Consider the following 20,174-nt stretch of genomic DNA (forward strand, 5'->3'; position numbering starts at 1 on the left):
GCGTTGCGGCTTGCTACAACAAGCGTCGCGCGCATGCGCGAATAGCTGAGCACTGCACATGCTCTATTTACATTGAGTGAAGCGCAGGCGCGGTGGCCCATGACAGTTTAGAAACCGGGATAACATTTTTGCGGGATCGGTCTTTATAAATTGCTCGTGTCCCGGGAAATGCTGCTCATCCGGGACAGTAGGTTACTATGCGGTTGGACTAGGGGGCGGCTGGCACTGTCATCGCCGGAAACAAGTGACAGGTTCGTCCACTGTTTCATTTAGGCTCCTGGCTGCAGTGACATCGCAAGCTGAAACACCGTCCAGTGGTCACCATTCTGCACATCAGATGCTCGTACTCTGACTTTGCTGTCATTGGGGTATCTTGTGAGTATTTTGTGACATAACGAGCCTGGGCTGGGGATCCCTAAGCTAATTTATCAGGGTGTGACTTCTTTGCTGTGACACTACTGAAGGGGGTCAGGCTAGTGCCAACCTAATTATGGATGAGGGGGAGTGTAAAGAAATGGAGTTTTTGGAAGACTTGTCTGTGGGCATGGACACGTTTATTCACCGCATTGACTCCACTGAGGTTATCTACCAACCGCGACGGAAACGTGCAAAGTTGGTGGGGAAGTATCTAATGGGTGACTTGCTGGGAGAGGGATCCTATGGAAAGGTAAAAGAGATGCTGGACTCTGATACACTGTGTCGCCGTGCTGTGAAAATTCTCAAGAAGAAAAAACTGCGTAGGATCCCCAATGGAGAGGCGAATGTTAAGAAGTGAGTGTTTCTGAAAAGTGCTAATTGGTTTTTCTTTTTGTGCCTTTCCAAGCAGGTCAAACTCGATGGAAACGCTAACAGAATGGCATGCGGTTATCCAAAGCAATGTGTGCCATGATCAAGTACAGGTTTTTAAAGTTAAACTAAAATGTAAAATTCTGTGTCGCGTCATAACACGACTGATCTTCTGCTGGTACTTTTAATTTTCAAGCATGTGCTCCAGCTATGGTGACAACAGTGGACCATGCCTATGTATTGACTAGACCACTTGTAGTCTCCATTGGAAGCCTGTATGAGAAGGTGACCACACGGGAACAGTTAGGAAGAGTTGTCACCCTAAAACAGGTAGTAATACCTTCATGACAGGATCACTAGGTATTATATGAATGCACATGTGAAAATATTGAAAAATACTTTTGAAATGACTAACATGTTAACTTGAGATTTTAGTGAATAACTGTACTGTGTAAATGTTGGCTCCTTTTAATATGTGCAGGGACAACAAGCGGCATTACAAATATATAACATCTTACCCCCCCTCCACAGTGTAAAAGAAGGTTTGGCAAAAGGGATTCCAAGCTAAAAATTGAGTGCAGCGAATCAAGCAGCACATGCGGTGCTGTCGGAATACAATAGCCCAGCATGGCTGGAGGAATCAAGTGTAGGAATTCCAACCCAAGCACTTGTGGAGAGGCACATTCCCCACCTATGCATCTCAAAGGGGAAGGGCATGTCCCTGCAATTGCCACACTGCCCAAAACACTGAGTTGGACTTTTTTTATAGGTTGGACTTGATGGACTTATGTCTTTATTCAACCTCAAATACTGTGTAACTGCAACTGCCGACACTTATTGGGTTGGAAGTTGGGGGTGGCAGTCACAGTTTTTAGCGGGCTTGGGCGAACTCAGACGAACTGGGTTCACACCAAGCCCAGCCTTTTTACTAATGGCCATTTTTAGAAAGACACATAACCAGGCCAGAGAAAAGCCCGTTCATTGCACCTCCGTTTCTTCCACGGCCGCTGCCGCCGCAATTACTCTGCTGTTCTCCTCCCCGCTTCAGACTCAGTGGTCTCTCCTCACGGGCTGTAATCGGCTGCAGCGGTTTGTCAGAGGGGACCCACATCGCTGTAGATGACAGCAATAGCCAGCCTGCTATTGGCTATTTTAAAGTGCAGTAGCCAAAGCAGGCTGGCTATTGCTACCAGCCACTGCCTGCTGTGTTTACATTCATCTGCCTCAGCAAGCAGCTATCATTTCCCAGCTAAAGCTATTGAAGGGGAAAGGTGACACTAGGAGTCTAATAGACCCCCCTCCATGTCACCTTAAAGAGAACCTGTCCTCTCCAATGAGAGAAAAAAAAAAGGTTAAAAAATAAAGTGAAATAAAATTAGAAATACCAAAAAAAAAGAAAATTAAGATCCACCATTCTCCGCAAAACATCCTCGTGAAAAAAACCTGGCTCCTAACTTTTTTTAGCTGGCTCCTGGATTCAAAGAAAATTTGTTAAGCCATGACTTAGTGATATTAAAGTCAAAAGGCTTTTAAGCTATTTGAAATGCTGATTAAATCGCTAACAATAGATCCTGCTTCTTAGAGTTTAAAGTCTTAATTTCCTGCAGAATCAGCTGGTCCGCTGAGCACTGGTCTTGATGTCCTGTTTTAGAGTGACTCCTTTCCCTTGTAGGGTCCTATGAAGCCACCCTTCTATGTGTTAGTAAGCTGCCTGTGTCTCTACAAACACACAGAGAAAGGCAAACCACTCCCCTGTTCCCCCTTCTTTCTCTTCTCTGCTCCAAGCTAGTAGAGGGATAGCTGCTGGAGACTGTGCTGTTCTTTGTGATCTTGTACTGGACAGGGCGCTCAGGGAAGCTGAGTCAAGAAAGTTGGAGTCAGCTGTTTGGAAACTTGACAACTGTAAATGCTTGGGCAAAATGTAAAGCAATGCTTTGCTGAGCAATGTATATTTGTTTCATCTGGCTCCGTACTGAAAAACAGTTTGTTTAATAGTACTTTTAAAAACTGCTCACGAAACGGGAAATAATTTTGTAGGCAGAAGAGACATACAACGAAAACAGTGGTGGGCAAACTCTAGCACTCCAGCTGTGGTGCAACTACAGATCCCATTAGGCATTGCAAGACTGACAGTCACAGATGTGATTCCTAGATGCATGAATGGATTTGTAGTTTCACCACAGCTGTTTGCCTACCCTGACCTAAAACTAGCTACCAGCATCTGGAGATTGACAGTTGCCACCTTTCATCATTTGCCTGTGATGGGAGGTTTTTTGTACGGTCAAGCAGTTAATAGACCAGCTACTGTCACACTTCTGGTGACCTTGGACCCTCAACCTCAAAATGTATGTAAACTCTAAGGCAGGGGTGGAAAAAGTAATATGGAATTCAGAATCCAGTCTGTCCAATACAGGAGCCAGCAGAATTTTTTCTAGGGGTCTGCTCCATTGACAACAACTAGAGGAAATCTCAAAGGTTAGGTGCCCGATGTAATTTTTTGGGAACATTGGCTAACTGGCCTCTGGGATTTGTCCAGCCCTGCATTTAGGGCCCATCCAGGTGGTTTGTCATGTTGCACTAATATGCATTGCATTAAAGGAGAACTATGAACTATGAGGTGAGTGTTTCCACTCACCTCATAGTTCTAGCCGACCTGTGACAATGAGACTGTCACAGGTCGGCTCAGTAGATCGGGAGGTGAGCGAACACATACCGGCGTTCGGTCACCTCTCGATCCTGTCAAGGCTCTCTGCCGTTACAGGGGAGGGGCTGGATTCCCCCCGCTCCGATCCGCCAGTGCTGCCTGGCGGAACGGACGGGGGAGGGGGCGGGTACAGCTGGCTCTGCCTCTGGATAGGCAGAGCCAGCTGTCAGTCACGCAGCTGAGAGGATCCCGGCACAATTGTCGGGATCCGCTGCGGCGGCTCAGTATACTGCGAGCAGCAGCTCGCGGTATACTGTGGCTTCTCAGTATACCGTGAGCTGTAGCTCGCGGTATACTGAGCCTAGGGTGACGGGAGGACGCTAGTTTGTGTCCTCCCATTACCCTAAGGAGAACTATGGGGAAAAGCCCTAACCCCATAGTTCTCCTTTAAGGCTGCCTTTTTGTTTGGATGGGATGCCAATGCACCAAAATGGTCCAGAAATCAGACAAGCACCATTATTTCTGTTGCAGCGCATTACAAAGCACATTTTGGTGCAGTGCATGCACATTGGAGGTGGATTGCCTTCGTAAGTTGGGTTCCATTAAAAAGTTAATTGCACCGCAATATGCTCACGTGTGTATGGTGTATTGCTGTGCACGTTACCACAGTGCAATGGATAGGTGTGAATGGGCCCTTAGTGTATTTTTTAGTATATTTGGTCCCACAGTTTTCTTAAAGTGTATGTAGGTACTAATGATGGCAAGTACGTCTCTTGCCTCCTTTTAGGTCTGTTTTAATATAATTAGTTTTAGGGATGCACAGATACCAAGTACTGTACTTGGTACAAGTACGAATAATTTTCCAGCTACTAGACTAGAGAAAAATTCAAGTTAGGAGGCAGCTGTCATTGATAAGGAGCATACGGGGCTCCTGGGGTTTGTTCATCCCTGTTTTAATCTATGATTTGTTATATATTTATGAATGCACCAATACCATTTATTCCAGACCTAGTACTGATCCTTGTCCAAGTACTCACAGATACCAATTACGATACATTTTCTCAAGATATCTTCCAGGGCAGCACCTGAGAGATAGGATCCATCCACCTAAAAACAAGAAACGCATCATCCACAATTAAAATAAAAGGGGCGGTACTGCCCCACTACCTCAGTTTATTGTCTTTCCTCCGGCCTAACAAGAGCATCGTCATTAGTGTCGTGACAGGTTTTTCTAAAACACTACCGACTAATGATTTCAGGAAAGTGTTGGAGCGCCAGGGCCCTGTTGCAACTGCCACCGCTGCGACCCTGGTATAGTTCTCAGGAATATGCCAGGTTTCGGCACTAGTATCTGAACTGTTATCTGTGCATCCCTAATTTGTTTGATACGTGGTGCTGCACTTTCATCAGTTAGCATTGTTCCAGGATCTCTCTGTGAACTGTAGAATACTTTCCCACTGCTATGTGCTTTACAGTCCTAACATACGTCTTTTCTTTGTGCTGTCCCTCCAGAAATAGAGTATGATGAGTAAGCATTTTCACCCTAGGGCAGACCTGGGCATTTTACAGCCCGCGGTCCGTATCGGACCCTTTTGTCCATCTCTGTCCAGCCCGCGGTTCTGACGCGTACCAATTGCCACCCTGCGCTCAGTTATGGCTGGCTGACAGTGGATGCAGTACATCCACTGCAATTCATAGCCCAGCGCTAGTCAGCGATCAGTCTGTGCCCGGACCATGGTCCTCTGCAGTCATCTGTGGCTAGGACTGCTGTGGTCCTCCTCCACTGCAGTAATTGGTGGCTAGGACTGCTGGGCATTATTTGCACGGTACTGCACGGTGCAGCAAGTGCGCTGCGTTGCCATTAATTTGAATGGCATCCCAAATGCACCTCCCAGCCAAGTACGATTTAACTGCACCTCAATGCGTGGTAATGCAATACCGTGCGTTGTGGTGAAAATAGTAGTGCATGGCCCTCCACAACAGTCCGAGTTTCTAATGTGGCCCCTTGAGAAAATGAAATGCCCACCCCTGCCCTAGAGCAATGAGTGTGTTACTGTCAGGAAACTAAAGGGGGGAAAAAAACTAAATAAAGAGAACCAATGCAGCTACCATAGCTAAGGATTGGTAAGCTGCAATATATTACGTTTTGTTCCTGGGTTTAGATTCATTTAAAGCAATTTTATTTTGTGCATCTGTTGTAAAGTGTCTTACCTTCCCCACCCTAAACAAGTATGAAGATTAGGAATGTGAGCATTATGTATCTGCTTATTCAGGATCAGCGACCAAAAACTATTGCTTTAAGTGGGTAAACATGACAGCCAGGCATTTATATACGGTGAGGTCAGCAGCGGAAGTCTGTGTTGACAGTTGCAGTTCTTTGATTACAGGTTTCATTTCAGGCCTGTGTAGTTTGATATTTGTTGCCATTTACTTTATGGTTGGGCGTGTTTGCGAGATTATTTAATGTGTTCTAATGTGCCTTGCTGTACAACTTTAAATTACTTACACTCCAACACTCCCATTGTTGTGAAACTGTAAGTCCCATGAGACATTGCAAGACACTTATAGCCACAGGCCTAACTCCCAGAGGCAGGGGCATTTGTTGTTTTACCACAGTTGGGAGTGTCGAGGTTGCCTACCTTTTGATCCATTTTGTCTAATTGTAATAATTATAAGAAATAGTGCTGATTATTTTTGGAGTTGCTGTTTGAACTTTCTGAGACTTCCAAGTGACTGACTTTGTTGCACAAGTATACTGGACCTTTCCATATAGTGTAGTGTCACTTTAATATATTTCAGCTTAGCAATTCTTCGCTGTGATGGCTGCATAAGTTTTCTTATTTTCAGGCTTTTTTCTATTTTTCACTTGGTAATGCTGCCAATAGTTTTCTACCAGTCCCTTTGTGTCTAGTTGGAGAAAGTCATGGTTATTGCATAAGCTGGACCACAAACATGTCTGCCTTTTGTTCCTCCTAGCTTAGTAGTTTAAGCTAGAAAGAAAACATTGGTAAATACTGTAAGGTATTATCTGTGCTTGCTAAAAAAAAAAAACTTCTGTGGACTGAACTGAAATCTCAAATGATGTTACCAGCTTTTATGTATGTGAGCTTTTAGTGATCCTTTTGCTGGCAAGATATATCTTTTTGTCGGGGAAAAATATGAAGGCTGCCATTGTTGGCCACCTTCTGAAAATGAGTTTGTTGACCTACTGGCTTCAATACTTTCTGAGATACTGACCTAGAACAATTTTATATGGATCAATTTAGTCAGTTTGTACATACTTGTTCTGAGTCGGTGACTTGAAAATGTCAGCAGTGGCAGCCTTGTATTTCTGTAAGGTCAGGTTTTTTTTAAAGGGAGATGCTGACTTAGTCAGTTAATATGACTTTGAAGTGGCAGTGAATCCGGGCTCGCAGATAAGTACGTTATAACCTCAGATTCACTAACGTCTATGATTGTGTTTACTGCATTTGCATAATGTTGTTTTATACTGGATAAAGTTAATAAGAAAGTGTTCTATCCAGAAATGACCTCCATGGTTCAACATTTTCCTTGATCTCCTCCATTAAGCAAATTTAGGTCCATATTGGCTTTCTGAAGAGTTGACCTAATTTGGCAAACTGATACAATTGCAGAAGTGTATAATCGACTTTGATATTCTGTTCCAAAACTTTTCGTTTAAAGGAGAACTATATGAGGTGAGTGCTTTTCACTCACCTCATAGTTCTAGCCGACCTCTTACAATGATACTGTCACAGGTCGGCTCAGTAGATCGGGAGGTGAGAGAACACATACCGGCGTTCGCTCACCTCTTGATCCTGTCACAGCTCCCTGCCGTGACTGGGGAGGGGCTGTATTCCCCTCTCTCCGATCCTCCAGCGCTGACTGGCGGAACGGACTGGGCGGGTACAGCTGCCTCTGCCTCTAGATAGGCAGAGCCAGCTGTCAGTCACGCAGCTGAGCGGATCCAGACATTAATTGTCGGGATCCGCTTCAGCTGTGGCGTCTCAGTATACCGCGAGCTACAGCTCGTGATATACTGAGCCTAGGGTGACGGGAGGACGCTAGTTTGTGTCCCATTACCCTAAGGAGAACTATGTGGAAAAGCCTTAACCCCATAGTTCTCCTTTTTTAATTGCAAGCTTCCAGTACATTGGTGCTGAAGTCCTTTTCCTGTCAGAGGTACCTGTCACAAGTAGCATCAGAGAAACCTGAAGAAGTATGTACTTTAAAATATGGCTCTGTTCTCTTGTATAAAACAAAGGTGTTAACAGTTGTTACTTCCTGCTGCTTTGTGTATTTCAACATCCTTTCTATCTTGTCTATTTCCCTTCTGTACATTATGTTAGTACTGCTAGTTCTTGTCTTTTTATTTTTTCCTTTTTATACAGAGAAATCCAGCTACTGAGGCGCTTGAGGCATCGCAATGTGATCCAGCTTGTAGATGTTTTGTACAATGAAGAAAAGCAAAAGATATATCCTTTTGAGTGTCAGTTTCCTGTTGATAATGTCACTAGTGTCAGCTGATGTTTGTAGTTTATTTCCATTTAAAAGTAATTTAGGCTTGTTTAGCATAAATAAAAAAATGTTTGTATTAGTTAGTTATTAAATAGACTTTTGTCGGAAGAAAAACTCTGCCTAAGAATTGTCATAGATTGACAGATATCTCACTGATATTAATATGAAACCCAGGAGCAAGCAGGTTTTTTTAGGAGCTAGCTCCATTGACAACACCTAGAAAAAAAAACTCAAAACATAGGAGCCAGCTGTCCTTTTTTAAGGAGCATCGGCTACCTGGTTCCTGGGATTTGTCTAGCCCTGATGTAGGGCAGGTTATATGCTTGCCTTTTGACTACTCCACTGCCAAGAGGTGCTGCCTTTTTTTTTTTACTTGGCGAGTGATGATATCACCGTTGTGGTATTTTTACCAAAATGGGGTAAGGATAGGACCAGCACAGCCTTTGGCAGGTCTTTGTGTGCGTGAATATCTCTGATTTGCAAGGGAGCCCAGTTATTATGAGCGTTCCTCTTGAATTCAGCATTTATTACAAGTGCTCCTTTTTGATTTGAGCATTACTTAAAACAATCAGCTGTTCTAATCAAGCACATAGTATTATAATATAAAAATATAAAGCAGTGACACTGACGTTCACCAAACATTCAATGCACATAAATAATCTAGGGGCATGTTCTAAATGGGTGAATTATTCACAATCAGTGAACAGTGGTGTGGCAATTTTAAACAAAACTACTTGTCCAAGGACTAAAGTGGGGGCCCAATCTACTTTTCATGATACAAAAAATAATTTTAACCAAAACCGTATTTTAACCGTCCTAAGAAGCACTTCTCATTTTTCAGCACAGTCACCTGACCACAATGACCGAGTGCTTGCAATTTACCAACGAAATTCAAAATCCATAGCGCAGGGCTGTTTTGGACGGCAGTATGGGGTACAGATAGTACACCCATACTGGCAGAGGGGAAGGACCATTTCACAGAAAGGTAAGTATAGCGCGGGGGGAGAGGGGGTCAGATTTAAGGTGGTAATTCCATTTTCCTAGATTACTTGGGGAAAATGAACTTGCCCTTTAAAGCACACTGCATGTTAGAGAGCGCTGCTGCCCAGCTACCACAATGGCACCCAGTGCAATGAGGGCAACACACACACGCAATGCCCTACCCATGCGTTTATTCGCATGCAGATGGCAGGATTTGTTTTAATATTTATTTATTTTTAGGATTTTTTTTTATGGCTTCCACAATGGCACACAGTGGAATGGGGGCAGCACTCGACGTGCATGCACACACAATGCCCTCTCGAGTGCGTTTAATTGCAATCAGGTGACTGACAGCATCGGGGCTATTGACGCCGGGACTCTGTTTAACAGAAGCGATTCTGACGACTTACCTGTCGCCAGATTGCTTCTGTGTCCCGTAGAAGGGGAAAAAAAAAGTTTTTTTAAAATAAATCTAATAAAGAAAAAAAAATGTAAGTCCCCTGCCCCCGTGAGCACGCTCGTCGCCACGTAAACACGCGTCGGGTGCGCCTACGTATGAAAACGACGAACGCGCTACACATGTTGGGTATCGCCGCGCACACCGGATTGGGTATCGTTTTACTCGTTGTAACCTCATCTTTTATATTTCATTAAAAAAATTGGTATTTTGTTGTGTTTTGGGGCATTTAATTACATTTTTCAGTAAATGTTGGGGTTTAATAAGGAGTTGCGCTAATATTGCGGAACATAAAAATTTGCAACTACCACCATTTTATTCTATAGGGTCTTGGCATTCAGAAAATATATAATGTTTGGGGGTTTTAAGTCATTTTCAGGCCTAAAATGTGGAATATAACATGGGTGCAAAAAAGGCCTCAGTCATGAAGGGGTTAATATATATATATTTTTTTATTATTGTATTTTTACTCAGATCAGAGAACAGACACTCTGCTCCCTGCTCTCCATTCTTAAATCATTGACCAGGTTCCAGGTCCCCCAGAAGAGCAAGAGACCCCAAAAGCCACAGTGGGGAGTGAGGGGATGGACCTTGGGGGGGCAGGGAGGGCGGACACTTACAAACAGGCTGATATACTGGGCGGCGGTACAGTTCACTTGTACAAAATGAGCTGCGGCTTCCCCGTTTTACATTTAGCCCTGGTTGCCTGAAGCAGGACCAAATGTAGAAGAAAAAACACATGCCATGAACTGCATGTCATGGGCGATAGTAATTACTCACCCCTGGTGAATGTTTGGTGACAGTCACATTCACTGCTTTATAAATATGTCCCTTTTAGTGTTCTAGTCTTCATCTACCAGATTTTTGGTTTAGTGTCACTGACCAGGACTTGTAGACCGTTTTAGCAAATAAAGCTGAAAATGTAACTTGCATACATTTTTTTTAATCAAAAGATATTTAAATTCTCTTTGACCAAAGCAGCCCTGCTATCAATAAACTTGTTGTAAAGGGCTTATGGCAATAAGAATAACTGAGTTCAAGCTATACACGTAATAGTACCCTTACACCAAGCTGTCACACTTGCTTATCTTTTATCTCTGTGATGAACGGAGATTACTTCAGGGCACATTACATATCAGAGTGGTTGTGCTTTTTTGGTTTGCAGATGTGTGGACCTGTTCTGTCATGCAACGTGCCCTGCAGTAATCTCTGTTACCAAAGCTAGATTTTGGCAGGAAAATGTAGCTGAGAAAAGAGTTCTAAAAGTTCTTGCAGGAAAGGCTAGTCTTTAATTGCTTTAAAACTATGTTTGTTGTTCCTTAATTTTAAATATACGTATATGGTTATGGAGTACTGTGTGTGTGGAATGCAGGAAATGCTGGATAGTGTACCAGAGAAGAGATTCCCAATCTTTCAGGCGCATGGGTAAGTCCTTTTTGTTCTTTGATATTTTACTGATCATTGCAGTATGCTTTGATATACCACTCTTGGGTTTTAGAATTTATAGTGAATCTATTCTATGCCCATGCAAAACAACAGCTTTGCTTTAATGCAATCAGACTCCAGGAGTCAAAGGAAAACCCTGTGTAAGTCATCAGAGTTGTAGCTCACACAGGGCTTTGGATTCCTTTTGTGACCGTCTTGCTGGGTTGGGGCAGTACTGGGCCAAGGTCCTTTTAGCACCCCTCCATATTCTGTGAACTACTTCAGTGGTAAAGGTTTCAGATCATGCCATTTAGGCGCCTCCTCTTGCTGAAGCGCCCTAGGCAGCCACCTCCTTTGCCTATCCCTTGGCCTGACCCTTTTTGGGGGGTTAATGCAAATCCTTTGCCATTGCCTTAAATGGACAAAATACATTTGTGCTTTGAGAATACCTTGAAACTACCATTCAACCCCTTCGTGACGGGAGACGTACACTGTACGTCCCGCCACAAAGGGACCAAATGACTCGTCACGTACACTGTACGTGACGAGTTATTTGCTGCATTAGAAGGCTGGTCAGCGGTTATAATTCATTAACCCCTTCATGACTGAGGCCCTTTTTTCATTTTTTGCACCCATGTTATATTAATGAGAGCTGTCTGACAGCTCGTATAGATTAAGAGATATCTCTCTCAAGCTATACTGGCTTTTTTTTTTTTCACTTTCAGGAATAGATACATTATGTATCCCTGAAAGAAGGATGTTTCAGTTTGCTGATCATTGTTGCAACAATCAGAAAACAATCAGAAAACCTTAGTGACTGCTGAATCCTGAACTGCTGCAGGATCAGTGTCACTAACTTATCAGCTGTTCTGAAAGTTTGAAGCAGCCTGATAATAACCAAAAATGTATTAATTTATCAAGCAGTAATAGTGAGATTAATTCACAATGACTGCTTGATATAATTAAATAAAATAAAATGTTTAAGTTGGAAAAAAAAGTGAAAAGTGTAAAAAAAAAAATAAGGGATAAATGAATGTATTTATTGCATTTTTTTTTTTTAGCTGTGCTGGTTTTGTAAAAAAAATACTACAAATCAAAACTGGGAAAAGTTTTTTTTTTCTCCGTTTTTTTTTTATTTTTTATATTTTATCCTTAAAATATAATCCTTTATTTTTATATCCTTTATTTTGTCCTAAGTGAGGCTTTAGACACACATATGTGATATAAATATATATCCCTATCTGTCCTCTAAAAAACAATATATAATATGTGTGGGTGCACTTTGTAACAAAGTATATTATTGACGTGGAAGAATCACACAGAAAAAATGTCAAACGTGTGTCAGTCATTTACGAACAGAAACTCAGTCATGAAGGGGTTAAATTGTTTTTAAAAGCTGGAGAAAGCTTTGTGTACAATTGTACAATCTTTGTGATCCAACCCATAGTTTGCTGAGCAGAAAGTAAATTCACTGCAGGGTGCTTGCATAGCAAGAGCTTATGAACATAAAACAAAAGCATTAGAAGGCTGAAATCAAAGTTGACTGTTAGCAAAACAGCAATTCAAACGGAGCATATGTTGAAAACCATATACAAGTAGAAGTCACCTTTTGATGAAAGCTGCATGTTGGAATCCTTAGTAGGTATAGCAAGTTGAAGCCATATGCAAATCTCAACTACCCTTTATTGTCCATTGAGTAGCAGTGTTTTGTGTACCATTGGTTTTCCTGCCACCTGCAAGAACTTAAGCACTAGACACAAGTCTCCTGTGGAAGAATATGAAATATTACGATGTTCAGGGCGGTAGCGTTTTCTCTGGCCTGAGCTTCTAGGAATCCATGTTTCTCGACTGCAATCCACATTCCTGGTGTGGATACCGAACTGACAGTTGTTCCCTATTGCTACCATTGGACCGCATCTGGTCCACATTCCTGTTTTGGGTACTGGACTGACAATATTGCCCTACCACTGCTGTTTGGATTTAGTCTCACCATTGGGAGATGTGTTTGGTTTTTTTCGTTTGTTTTTTTTTTTTTCCTTTGGTGGATGCTGGTTATGAGCTTGATGGTACAGCTGCTTGTTCGGCAGGATGGGCTTTTTGTTATCTTCTGAGATTCAGTGTCTGTGGTGGTCGCTATCATGTGACAATGTGGGATCAGTTTTTTCCAAACCACATCCTCTCCAGCAGAAATTTGGCTTGAAGTCTTCAGGGAATCGAGTTGGAGATCGTTTTAGTTGATCTGCAAGCTCTGGATTAGTTTGGGTGAACTTTATGTACTGGCTGGCTCCCTTTGCTGCTAGTTTGTAGTCTCGGTTAGATTGGCCAGACCTTGAGTTACAAGGACTGATGGTACTCCCAATTGCTGGCTTCCTGGTTGAATTTTGGAGTTGTGGGTTTGTCTTCACTCACATTATCGTAATTTTAGGTGATACCTGTTAGAAGACTGTCTCTCTGCCCCTTGGTGGTAGAGAGAATTCATTTTCTTTTTCCTGGGAGTTGTTTAATGTTCTGTATTTCAGGATCCAGCTGTCGGTCTTGACCACCTTTTTAGTTCTGGCTCCTTGGCCGATGTCTGTTTTTGTTTTGTTGTCGGGGATTTAGTTTGTTACCCTTTTTTGTATTTTCTTTGGAGCTTAAAGATTGGTCTCATCCGACTTCCTATAACTTACTCAGTGCTGTTGGGAACGTTCCTTGTGTTTCCTCCGGTCTAACTCTTACCATACTTAGAGAATTTTCTGCTCATCAGATATGGGGTGCGTTGTGGCTGCTATGGTAAGTGTATGTATAAGTCACTCGCACTCCAATAGATTTTTAAATCAAAAACGGTTTGACTCGATTGCGATCACATCATATAGCGACGTTTTGGAACAGCGGTTCCTTCAGGCAAACAGAATGAATGGCCCATACCTTACATTCTGTTTACCTGAAGAAGGAACCGCTGTTGTTCCAAAACGCCGCTATATGATGTGATCGCAATCGAGTCAATAAACCGCTTTTGACTTGAAATTCTATTGGAGTGCGAGTGACTTTATAGATACACTTATCTTGGATTGCAGAGGCATCTGCAGTCCCTTTGGCACCCACCCAACTCTTAAGGGTATTATTTGGTCAGGAGTGCGATGGGTACATTGGATTTTGTGGCTTCTATGGTCTCGCCCCTATTTTATTTTGGTGTGTTCTTTGTTTTGGTGGTTCCTTCACATTTAAGTTCACTCCGCCTGGGCAGTGAGTTTGCCTGGGCATTAGCCATCAGACCACTGTGCCTTGGGTTGTCTGGCTTAATTGGGTTTCGCCTGGATTTCCACCATGTAATATCTGTTTGCCAGCTGGTTGTCACAGTTAAGCTGCAGAGTTGCAGCTAAGCTGTCATTGTGGTATTACAACTGTGTGCATACCTCCTACCCATGATTCTACAAGCATGCAGGGCTGTTCTGTTGCTTGTAGTCCCCCGGGCATATGCTCTGTTCCTAACTTGCACTGGTCTGGCAGCTTTAGGCATCTGCCAATCTCACCTGTTTCCTATGCAGCTTCTTAACCAATCAAGTGCTGTCATCTTCTGGCCAATCCAGTGGTTCCTCCGTATTGCTCAATCACTATTTAAACTCTGTGCAGCTCGCTGCCCGAGCAATGCTTTTTCAAGCTAGTCGCTGAGCCCCTGTTTGCTGTTGAAGCTCCCTTCAGCCCTGTAATTTATCCGTCTACCAACCTTTGACTTGTCCCTGGAAATCCTTGTCTTCAGCCTGCCTTTGCCCTTCAGCTTATCTCCCATTTATCCGTGTCTGTAGCCTATCCAGAACTCTGGCCTTGTCAACCATCGTCCACTGTTAGCTGAGTTGGGTGAACCTGGGGGCTGTGACCTGCAGTCAATGAAAATATATTTTGCTGATAGAAGTTGAGTTTGGTCCCACCTCTTCCCACTTCTCAAATCTCTATTGGTTAAATTGAATGCCCATTACATGGTGGGACCAAATTAAACTTTTTACTTGAAACGCACATCTGTTAATCATTTTGACACCGTTTTCACTGATGGTAATCTCTACTTGTGCATTAGAGGTTAGACTTCCTGTGTCCCTCAATGGACTCCAAGGAAAGCGTTTTACAAGGAGTACAAAAATCCTATTTATTATGATATATTAAAAATAAGTGTGTGTATACATTATACATACACATTTATTAGTGTGTGTGTGTGTGTTTTGTTTTTTTTTTTATTTATTTATTTTCAGCTTTAGATAGAGTAGGTAAAAATTAAACCCTCCTGTCAGTTTTTTTTTTTCGCTTTGTGTTGTTGGGGAGATTTTACATTCCCTTTCTGTCCTGTCCAATAGTAAAAAATGTGTACAAAGTGAAGGGAGCTCCCCTCTTACACAGATGTCATTCAAACATGTTTGAAGATTTTCTCTGGACCCAGTCCAGAGAAAAAAAATTATAGGGGTTCTAATCCCTACATACTCTGTCCAAAACTTAAAAAAAGTTTAGCTATACATACGTTTAAACCATGTTGTCTCTTTTATTGCTCATTATCACTTTTATGAAATCTTATTCTTTCTTTTTCTAGTGATGCTTTTTATTAAATGTGGTTATTGTTTGATTTTTGAAAACGTATCTTTCCTTTTCTTTGATTTCAGTTATTTCTGCCAGCTTGTGGATGGTCTGGAGTATCTTCATAGTCAGGGAATTGTGCATAAAGACATCAAACCTGGGAACTTGCTGCTTACAACAGACGGGACGCTTAAAATCTCAGATCTAGGTGTTGCAGAGGTAGGTTGTGAGAGATCAGGGGGTCACTCCTAGGATAAGCCACTCCTGCAGTGGGGTAAGGCAATATGGGGTCACCTCCTTTCTCTCCGCAGGCCTTACACCCATTTGCTGAGGGTGACACGTGCAAGACCAGCCAGGGGTCTCCTGCTTTCCAGCCTCCAGAGATTGCAAATGGCCTAGACACATTCTCAGGGTTCAAAGTGGATATCTGGTCAGCAGGCGTGACCTTGTGAGTGTGCCAATGTTCAGTTACCTGTGGACAATCCATTCATATACCCACCCCGTTTATTAACTGTATCCTTATCTACCCCGCCAATGTACTATTTTTATTGAGAAATTGCTCTGTTTAAAACCAGTCTCTTTGCACAGGTATAATATCACTACTGGGCTGTACCCCTTTGAAGGGGATAATATATACAAACTGTTTGAAAATATTGGAAAGGGAGATTACTCAATACCTGAGGACTGCGGGCCACTGCTGTCTGACCTGCTGAGAGGTGAGAATTTACTATATATATAAAAATAAATCATTTTTTCCCCCAAAAATTAGAACATGCAAGCAAAAGGAATAAAAAAAAATCAAGTTATATGCAGCATTTTGTGGGATGAGTACAGCAAATGGGGCTGTGCATAGTTATGCAGAAGATTACTTGCATTAAGGACTTGAGTACAAAGACATTTGTGGTTTTGTCATTTTATACTCGATATGATTAGCAATTGCATATTGACATTGAAAATGTTTGTGTACATGCAAAATGTATTTGTGTCGGAAATGTGTACACTAACATTCCTTTGCCCAAAACAGCTTGAAGTTTCGCTGCATCCCCAGCAGTTCTTAACTGCACACTTGGCTTTTTATATTCTGAAAATATATTTGTCAGTATTTGGTTCCTGGAATAGTAGACGATGCAGCGTTTTTTTGTTTTTGTTTTTTTATTACAACACTGGGACGGCCGATGTGATTACAGTAAAGGCATACCTCCTGCTTAGCATACATGTTTAACAATGTTAATTTGCAAAGCTGCCTTCTGGTCCTCTATTCACTCATTTGCCAAATTTTACCACATGGACATTCAAGCTTCAAAACTGTAGCAGGCTGGGAAACGGGTGGGGTTATAGAGGGCTGTCGTAACAGATTTGCCAGTGTCCAATCACTTGAAGGTAACTGCATAACCCATCTGCTTCCCAGCCAATCCTCATCGAGCCGGCTGTTTGGCTGATGATTGGCTGGGAAGTCAGCTTCCCGGCCAATCAGCATGGAGCCAGCTTCCTGGCCTATCAGGAAGCCACTCCATATTCCTTTGTGGCACTGCTGGTCAGAGGGAATCTCCCTCTGACGTTAAGGTATCGGAGCATTTGAGCGAGTATGAGTACTCGCCCAAATACTCGGTATCTGCACCGATTCTAGTATTGATGCATCCCTACAATGTATTAAGTTTATCTAGGATTGCTCACATAACCAAATGTATGTAGGCTCACATATAATCCAGTGCATTCATAACATTATATGGTGGCTGTATATGACATTGACTGTTTAGAGCAGGGGTAGCCAAACTCCAGCCCTACAGCGGTGGTGAAACTACAAATCCCCTGATGCATCACTCTCCGGGAGTCATGTCTGTGGCTGTGAGAATCTTGCAATGCCTCACGGGATTTGTAGTTCACCACAGCTGGAGGGCCTGGAGTTTGGCTTACCCTGGCTTAGAGCAAACCTAAAATGTCCACTTTATCCAGATTTTAAACCTGGCATTACACAGTGCTATTTGATTGTGCAAACAGTGCATGTGTTTGTGTAACATCCCTTTTAATTCATATTCCACCAGGCAGAGACAGTACAATCAGAATGTAGTAATTGTAATGGATGTGGTCAACTTAACGCTGGACACAATCTCCAGCTTGATGGAGTTTGTGAAATGATGTGGCATTTCTGAGAACTACTTTTCAGTATATTTATGTAATACAACAGGGCTGTCTAACTTGTGGCCCATGAGGCCTTTTTTGCGGTCTGCAGAAGTCCCACCTACAGTCTATGCAAAGTGGCAGCAAGTTGCCGACTGCAGGAACGCCCTTTGAGTTTGGGCACTTGACTGATGTCAGCAGTGCACTACCTGTTGGATGGACTGATCTCTTGCCGACAGGCATACCATAGTTCCAGCTTGATGGAGGAAGCAGTGTGGTAACTGATGAAGAGGAAAACGCATACACACAGCCTGCCTTCTCAAAGTGTGAGCTTCCAGGAGACCCATGCTCTTAATACTTCTAGTTTGAGAATAATTCTCTCTAGTAGACAGCAGGCTCATACACTAGTTTTGCAAACACAAGTGCTGTTTTCTCTAACAGATTACAGTTTGGTTAAACCAGTCACCCCCTACAATAGCATAGTCCTTCTGTCTTCTTCAAATTCATGTTCATTGTACAGCAATAAAAGAAACTACTTTTTTCATTTTATAGTTAATAATCTGAAACCGGAGGAAGTACAGTTTATACAATATTTGCATAAGGTTACAAAAGACCTAGAAACAAGCAATACAGTAAATTACAAAGGTAAACCCCCCCCGGCCCCCGAAATATTGCCAAAGTATGCTTCTGCTTCAGAGGTTGGTTGTGGAAAATGAACCCCAAGAATACAATCACTGAACTTTAGTAATTCGAATTGCAGAAAAGCTATACAGTACAGTTATAATAATGCTGCCCCACCTCCAACCAGTCAGCTGTAATGTGGTAAAACCGTTAAAGTGGAATAAAAATGTGAGGACTTGCCTCCTTTCCAGTGTTGTGGCATCTACCTACCGTGTTTCCCCGAAAATAGGACACTGCCTTATTTTTTATTTTTTATTTTTTTTTGCACGAAATAAGACACTAGGTCTTATTTTCGGGGGATGTCTTACCTGGCTGGGGGAGGAGTGGACGAGGTCCCGGAAGGCGGTGTGCTATTGCCGCTCCCGGCGGATGTAACTTCCATTGTGCAGCCCGCTAGGGGGCGCGCGCGAGCAGAAAAAAATTGCCGTCTGGAGACGGCAACCCGCAGATGCTGCAGTGCCGTCCGTCTGTTTTTTTACTACGGGCGGACGGCAAGAGGTTAAAGGAGAATTATGAGGTGAGTGATTTCCACTCATCCTGATAGTTAGAGCCGCCCCGTGACAAAGAAGCTGTCACAGGGTCAGCTCTATTGATTGGGAGGTGAGCAGAAACATACTGCTGATCCACTCACTTTCCGATCATCTCCCTGCGGTGACTGTCGGTCACCGCTCCCCACAGGGATCCCCCTCCGTCCTCCGATGCTGAATGGAGGGGGTGGGCACAGCTGGCTCTGACTCTAGATAGGCAGAGCCAGCTGTCACTCTCACACAGCTGGGTGGATCTCGACTGTATTGTCTGGATCCATCTCAGTATTGCCTGTGATATACTGAGCTTTGGGTCACGGGAGGAGGTTAGTATATGTCCTCCTGTGACCATAAAGAGAACTATGGGGAAAAACATTTACCCTATAGTTCTCTTTTAAGGTAAAAAACGTCCAGCCTTTAGTAATCCTTTTTAATTAATCCTGGTACTGAGGCATGCTGAGATAATACACTGAGCTATACATGTGTGACTCAGTGTACATTAGGGGAAGAGCAGCTTTTATTGCAGAAGTGACATAGAGAGTCTCTTCTGTAATAATAACCTACATGCTAGCAGTTTTTAACATTAGGACTATAGTTCTGCAAAAAGGGGCAAATTGAGACAATAGAGACAATAGTGTATCACCCAACTATGGCCATACTGGTGCTTTAAAAAAAAAAAAGACCTCTTTTGGGCCAAAGCAGTACATTTGCTAATGTGGTCCTGTGTCCCAAAGTCAGCCCGCTATATGCTGACCGCGTAGAGCAGCACTGCAGCAGGGAAGAATCCCAACAATATTGTCGGGATCCACCCAGCAGCATGATTAACTGGCTCTGCCTTTCTGACACTAGCTGTGGCCACCCTATGTTTTCCTCCAATGAGCACTGGTGGAACAGAAAGGGAAGGGTGGAATCCCTGCGGGCAGGCAGAGGTAACTGACAGTCATCGCTCTCTGCAGGGAGAAGCCTTGAGCTTGAGCGTGCAATGGTTCGTGATCACTCGGATCTTGGAGTATATAGAGCCAAGGTGTGACAGGCGCAGTATCCTGCGCCAGCTCCAAGTATTAGGAAGAGTATATTTTACTCTACCAATACTTGTCCTTTTAATTCTTAATGGTGTATTTCCATTCTCAGTTTTTGTGTGGGGAATATAGCAATATGATTATCTGGATACAATGTAAACAGATTTATAGTAAGCTTTAGCATTGCATGAGTTTTAGTGGATCTTGGACTTTGATCTTGCATTTCTGAGAACTACTTTTCAGTAGGTTTATGTAATACAACAGGTCGGTCTAACTGGCAGCCCACGGGGCCTTTTGTAGGTCCCACCTACAGCCTATGCAAAGTGGCAGCAGCTTGCCGACTGCAGGAACGTTCTTTGAGTTCCGGCACTCGACTGATGTTGGCAATACCTGTTGGGTGAACTGATCTCTTGCCCGACAGGCATACCATAGTTCCAGCTTGATGAAGGAGGGAGGAAGCAGTGTGGTAAATTATGACTGAA

General features: G+C 43.0%; 1 protein-coding gene across 1 annotated transcript in view; it reads left to right on the forward strand.

Moving 5' to 3' along the window:
• The first annotated feature begins 440 nt into the window (after positions 1-440).
• Positions 441-20,174, forward strand: part of STK11 (serine/threonine kinase 11) — a 39,213-nt gene continuing 19,479 nt past the window's right edge. Inside the window, exons 1-6 of the mRNA XM_018559532.1 lie at positions 441-771; positions 7,822-7,905; positions 10,722-10,811; positions 15,437-15,569; positions 15,662-15,798; positions 15,939-16,066. Coding sequence (XP_018415034.1) covers positions 491-771; positions 7,822-7,905; positions 10,722-10,811; positions 15,437-15,569; positions 15,662-15,798; positions 15,939-16,066 — 853 coding nt within the window. The 5' untranslated portion in view covers positions 441-490. The remainder of the gene's footprint in view (positions 772-7,821; positions 7,906-10,721; positions 10,812-15,436; positions 15,570-15,661; positions 15,799-15,938; positions 16,067-20,174) is intronic.

Source organism: Nanorana parkeri, unplaced genomic scaffold (genome assembly GCF_000935625.1).
Source record: "Nanorana parkeri isolate BGI_ZX_2015 unplaced genomic scaffold, ASM93562v1 scaffold401, whole genome shotgun sequence".
Classification (NCBI taxonomy): Eukaryota; Metazoa; Chordata; class Amphibia; order Anura; family Dicroglossidae; genus Nanorana; species Nanorana parkeri.